At 51.3% G+C, this 6,000-nt stretch overlaps 1 protein-coding gene across 2 annotated transcripts in view; it reads left to right on the top strand.

The window, feature by feature from the left end:
* LOC140386997 (bridge-like lipid transfer protein family member 2) overlaps positions 1-6,000 on the top strand; it is a 193,835-nt gene that overhangs the window by 31,591 nt on the left and 156,244 nt on the right. For both annotated transcript variants that reach the window (XM_072469961.1, XM_072469962.1), the window contains one exon: positions 4,616-4,841. In XM_072469961.1, coding sequence (XP_072326062.1) covers positions 4,616-4,841 — 226 coding nt within the window. The remainder of the gene's footprint in view (positions 1-4,615; positions 4,842-6,000) is intronic.

Here is a 6,000-nt window from a genome sequence, read left to right as displayed (position 1 = left end):
TAGCACTGCAGCCTAACGCCGCCAAGGTCCCAGGTTCGATCCCGGCTCTGGGTCACTGTCCGTGTGGAGTTTGCACATTCTCCCCGTGTCTGCGTGGGTTTCGCCCCCACAACCCAAAGATGTGCAGGGTAGGTGGATTGAACACGCTAAATTGCCCCTTAATTTGAAAAATGAATTGGGCACTCTAAATTTATTTTAAAAAACATCACAGAATAAAGGGATTCGGGGATATGGTGCACGGGCCGGAGAGTGGAGCTGAGTCCACAAAGATCAGCCATGATCTCATTAAATGGCGGAGCAGGCTCGAGGGGCCAGATGGCCTACTCCTGTTCCTAGTTCTTATGTTCAAAGACTAGTTTTCAGTTCCAGATATATTAAATTAATTTAAATTCCCCCCAGCTGCCACGTGGGATTTGAACCCGTGTCCCCAGAGCAGTAGTCTGGCCTCCAGGTTACTAGTCCAGTGACATTACCGCTACACCACTTCCTCCCGGTCAAGTTTGTCAGCCAGAAGCTTGCTGGACTGGTGGACAGGTGAGGTGAGGGAGTTTGAAACGAAAGTGTTGGTGAATGCAGAAGCTGACCTGGAGGAGGCCCATGGGAGCATCAGGAGCTGGCCAGGAACAGCACTCGGGGACTGTCTGTCCTCGGGGCTGCAGGACCGGTTTCCAATCTGAAAACTTGCCCCGCCTGTAATAACGCAGCTTGACTTCCCTCCATCATCCTCTGCTCGTGTCCTGTCCGTCTGCAACCTTCGCTGATGGAGCTTCTTTGTTTCCTTATTCAAATATAAAGTATAAACCCGGCAAACAGGAAGAGGTGAGCCGCCTGATCCAACCTGGCTTCACATTCTGATGGCGGGAGAATTGTGTCTGAACACCTCTCACCCAGTCCCACACCAAGCTGCTCCAGTAGACCTACAACACTGGCACCTACCCGGCAATGTGGAAAATTGCCCAATCAATCTACTCTCAATCATCAGCAAAGTAATGGAAGGGGTCTTCGTCAGCGCTACCAAGTGGCACTCACTCAGCAATAACCTGCTCTAACACACCAGTTTGCTTTTTGCCAGCGTCACGCAGCTCCTGACCTCATTACAGCCTTGGTTCAAACATGGACAAAGGAGCTGAATGCCAGAGGTGAGGTGAGAGTGACTGCCTTGGACAATAAGGAAGCATTTGACCGAGTGTGGCATCAAGGAGCCCGAGCTAAACTGGAGTCAGTGGGAATCGGGGGAATACTCTCCGCTGGTTGGAGTCATACCCGGCACAAAGGAAGATTGTTGTGGTGGTTGGAGGTCAATCATCTCAGCTCCAGCACATCACTGCAGGAGTTCCTCAGGGTGGTATCCTCGGCCCCAACCATCTTCAGCTGCTTCATCAATGACCTCCCTCCCATCATAAGGTCAGAAGTGGGGGTGTTCGCTGATGACTGCACAATGTTCAGCACCATACTTGACTCCCTAGATCCTGAAGCTGTCCCTGTCCATATGCAGCAAGACCCGGACAATGGGCTAAAGTGACACGGAAAATTTGTGCCACACAAGTGCCAGGAAACGACCATCTCCAACAAGAGAGAATTTAACAATCGTGCCTTGACATTCAATGTCATTACCATCACTGAATCCCCCACAATCAGCACCCTGAGGGGCACCATTGGTGGTTTGGCTGCAAGAACAGGTGTGAGAAACTCACCTCCTGAACCCCCAAAGCCTGTCCACCATCTACAAGGCACAAGTCAGGAGTGAAATGGAATACTCTCCACTTGCCTGGATGAGCGCCAACAACGCTCAAGAAGCTCGACACCATCCAGGACAAAGCTGCCACTTGAATGGCACCCCTTCCAGCACCATCAACATTCACTCCCTCCACCAGCGACGCACAGCGGCAGCCGTGTGTACCATCTACAAGATGCACCGCGGGAACTCACCAAGGTTCCTCAGGCAGCACCTTCCAAACCCACGACCACGGCCATCTAGAAGGACAAGAGCAGCAGATACCTGGGAACATCATCACCTGGAGGTTCCCCTCCAAGTCACTCACCACCCTGACTGGGAAATATATCGCCGTTCCTTCACTGTCGCTGGGGCAACATCCTGGAACTCCCTCCCTAACAGCACTGGGGATGTACCTACACCTGAAGGACTGCAGCGGTTCAAGAAGGCAGCTCACCCCCACCTTCTGAAGGGCAATTAGGGATGGGCAGCAAATGCTGGCCTAGCGCAAAGCCCACCTCCTGTGAGAGAATAAAAACCCCTTATGTAATCTTCTGGGAGCGTTGGGAAAAGCAGGATTGATCCCTCTTGGAGATATTTGCTCTCCAACCTCCCCAGGTGATCATGACCAGCTCTGGAGATTTCATCAACCACGTGTTCTCTATAAAGATACTTGCCCTCTATTATTTTTACAAATAAATTGAGAGTACCCCATTCTTTTTTTTTCCCCAATTAAGGGGCAATTTAGCGTGGCCAATCGACCTACCCTGCACATCTTTGGGCTGTGAGTGTGAGACCCACGCAGACTCACCCTCTTTACGATGTGAACTCTGGCTGAGTTGGGAACCGGCCCAGCACCCACCCCCCCCCAGCCAACAACACGGCCCTCAGGGTCACCAGAAGCCAAATTATAGAACATAGAACAATACAGCGCAGTACAGGCCCTTCGGCCCACGATGTTGCACCGAAACAAAAGCCATCTAACCTACACTATGCCATTATCATCCATATGTTTATCCAATAAACTTTTAAATGCCCTCAATGTTGGCGAGTTCACTACTGTAGCAGGTAGGGCATTCCACGGCCTCACTACTCTTTGCGTAAAGAACCTACCTCTGACCTCTGTCCTATATCTATTACCCCTCAGTTTAAAGTTATGTCCCCTCGTGCCAGCCATTTCCATCCGCGGGAGAAGGCTCTCGCTGTCCACCCTATCCAACCCCCTGATCATTTTGTATGCCAAGTCTCCTCTTAACCTTCTTCTCTCCAACGAAAACAACCTCAAGTCCATCAGTCTTTCCTCATAAGATTTTCCCTCCATACCAGGCAACATCCTGGTAAATCTCCTCTGCACCCGCTCCAAAGCCTCCACGTCCTTCCTATAATGCGGTGACCAGAACTGTATGCAATACTCCAAATGCGGCCGTACCAGAGTTCTGTACAGCTGCAACATGACCTCCCGACTCCGGAACTCAATCCCTCTACCAATAAAGGCCAACACTCCATAGGCCTTCTTCACAACCCTATCAACCTGGGTGGCAACTTTCAGGGATCTATGTACATGGACACCTAGATCCCTCTGCTCATCCACACTTTCAAGAACTTTACCATTAACCAAATATTCCGCATTCCTGTTATTCCTTCCAAAGTGAATCACCTCACACTTCTCTACATTAAACTCCATTTGCCACCTCTCAGCCCAGCTCTGCAGCTTATCTATATCCCTCTGTAACCTGCTACATCCTTCCACACTATCGACAACACCACCGACTTTAGTATCGTCTGCAAATTTACTCATCCACCCTTCTGCGCCTTCCTCTAGGTCATTGATAAAAATGACAAACAGCAACGGCCCCAGAACAGATCCTTGTGGTACTCCACTTGTGACAGAACTCCATTCTGAACATTTCCCATCAACCACCACCCTCTGTCTTCTTTCAGCTAGCCAATTTCTGATCCACATCTCTAAATCACCCTCAATCCCCAGCCTCCGTATTTTCTGCAATAGCCTACCGTGGGGAACCTTATCAAACGCTTTGCTGAAATCCATATACACCACATCAACTGCTCTACCCTCGTCTACCTGTTCAGTCACCTTCTCAAAGAACTCGATAAGGTTTGTGAGGCATGACCTACCCTTCACAAAGCCATGCTGACTATCCCTGATCATATTATTCCTATCTAGATGATTATAAATCTTGTCTCTTATAATCCCCTCCAAGACTTTACCCACTACAGACGTGAGGCTCACCGGTCTATAGTTGCCGGGGTTGTCTCTGCTCCCCTTTTTGAACAAAGGGACCACATTTGCTGTCCTCTGGTGCCTGACCTCCAGTGAATTCTCTTCCCCCCCCCCCCCCCCCCCGGCCCTTTGAAAGGCCTATCCAATTAGACCCGCTCCCTCTGCTCTCTCTCTCCCCCCCCCCCCCCCCCAGAAATCCTGCAGTCTCGTACTTTCAATTGTGAACGCAAGTCCCTGTTTAACGTTCTATTGAATCAGCTCCCAGACACTGCAGTGCATTCCACATCACTCCCTGCCCCATTCATTTGCTGATCATTTTAAATCTGTGTCCCTCTGGTTACTGACCCTCCTGATGTGAACAGCTCAATGAAATTTCCCACTGAACCTGCTCTGCTGTCCGGTTTAAACAATTTCAGCTTCTCCATAACTGAAGGTCCTCGCCCCGGGACCATTCTGCTCAATTTTCCCCATCCTCCCCAAAGTGAGGGGCACAGATTTGAACACCATCCTCCTCTTGGGGCCTAACCAGCACCTGATAATGGATAATGGAAGCTCTCGGTATAGTGTTAAGCTGCTCTGAATGATCACTGAGGACCTGCTGCTCGCTCTGCCCCCTCTGCATTGTCGACTGATTGTGTTTCCCCGGTTGTGCACCGCAGGTGGATTTCTGCCTGGTCGACCTGTCTCTGAGCCTCGCTGCTACAGTGGACATCAGCTTGCGGGACCTCAGAGCCCTCAGCACGGAGCTGAATGTGCAAACACTGCAGACCGAGCTACACGAAGGCTTCTTCAGTGCAAACATACTACAGGCGGCGATGTCACAGCCCGACGTATCGGCAGGTATCACCGACCCACAGCAGGGAACTCCCCAAACAACCAAAGACGGTAAGAGACACCCCCAGTGCAAAATATCACCTGTACGATTCCGAGTCCCACCCCCTCCAACTCTGACACAACTTTAAGACTGATTGACGCTAGCATTCATTTTTTTCCCCTTATTTTTATAAATTTAGAGTACCAGTTATTTTTTTCCCCATTAAGGGTCAATTTAGCGTGGCCAATCCACCTCGCCTGCACATCTTTGGGTTGTGGGGGTGAAACCCACACAGACACAGGGAGAATGTGCAAACTCCACACGGACAGTGACCCAGAGCCGGGATTCGAACCCGGTTCCTCGCTGCATTAAGGCAGCAATGCTAACCCACTGTGCCACCGTGCTGCCCCTGATACTGGTATTCATTAATTCCCCAGTGTGTTGCCTTTGGGATCTGAGGCAGTCAATCCTCCTCGCACCACATCAGTTTAGAATGCAGTCCACATCGTGTGGTCAGCACAAGCCAAAACTACTTCATGCAGCACTCCCTCAGTACTGACCCTCTGACAGTGCAGCACTCCCTCAGTACTGACCCTCTGACAGTGCAGCACTCCCTCAGTACTGACCCTCTGACAGTGCAGCACTCCCTCAGTACCGACCCTCCGACAGTGCGGCACTCCCTCAGTACTGACCCTCTGACAGTGCAGCACTCCCTCAGTACTGATCCTCTGACAGTGCGGCACTCCCTCAGTACTGACTCTCTGACAGTGCAGCACTCCCTCAGTACTGACCCTCTGACAGTGCAGCACTCCCTCAGTACTGACCCTCTGACAGTACAGCACTCCCTCAGTACTGACCCTCTGACAGTGCAGCACTCCCTCAGTACCGACCCTCTGACAGTGCGGCACTCCCTCAGTACTGACCCTCTGACAGTGCAGCACTCCCTCAGTACTGACCCTCTGACAATGCGGCACTCCCTCAGTATTGACCCTCTGACAGTGCGGCACTCCCTCAGTACTGACTCTCTGACAGTGCAGCACTCCCTCAGTACTGACCCTCTGACAGTGCAGCACTCCCTCAGTACTGACCCTCTGACAGTGCAGCACTCCCTCAGTACTGACCCTCTGACAGTGCAGCACTAACTCAGTACTGACCCTCTGGCAGTGCACACTCGCTCAGTATTGACCCGCTGACAGTGCGGCATTCCCTCAGTACTGACCCTCTGACAGT

This window comes from Scyliorhinus torazame, chromosome 12 (assembly GCF_047496885.1).
Source record: "Scyliorhinus torazame isolate Kashiwa2021f chromosome 12, sScyTor2.1, whole genome shotgun sequence".
Classification (NCBI taxonomy): domain Eukaryota; kingdom Metazoa; phylum Chordata; class Chondrichthyes; order Carcharhiniformes; family Scyliorhinidae; genus Scyliorhinus; species Scyliorhinus torazame.
The sequence above is the reverse complement of the archived record's forward strand: the minus strand, read 5'-3'. Positions and strand labels throughout refer to the sequence as shown.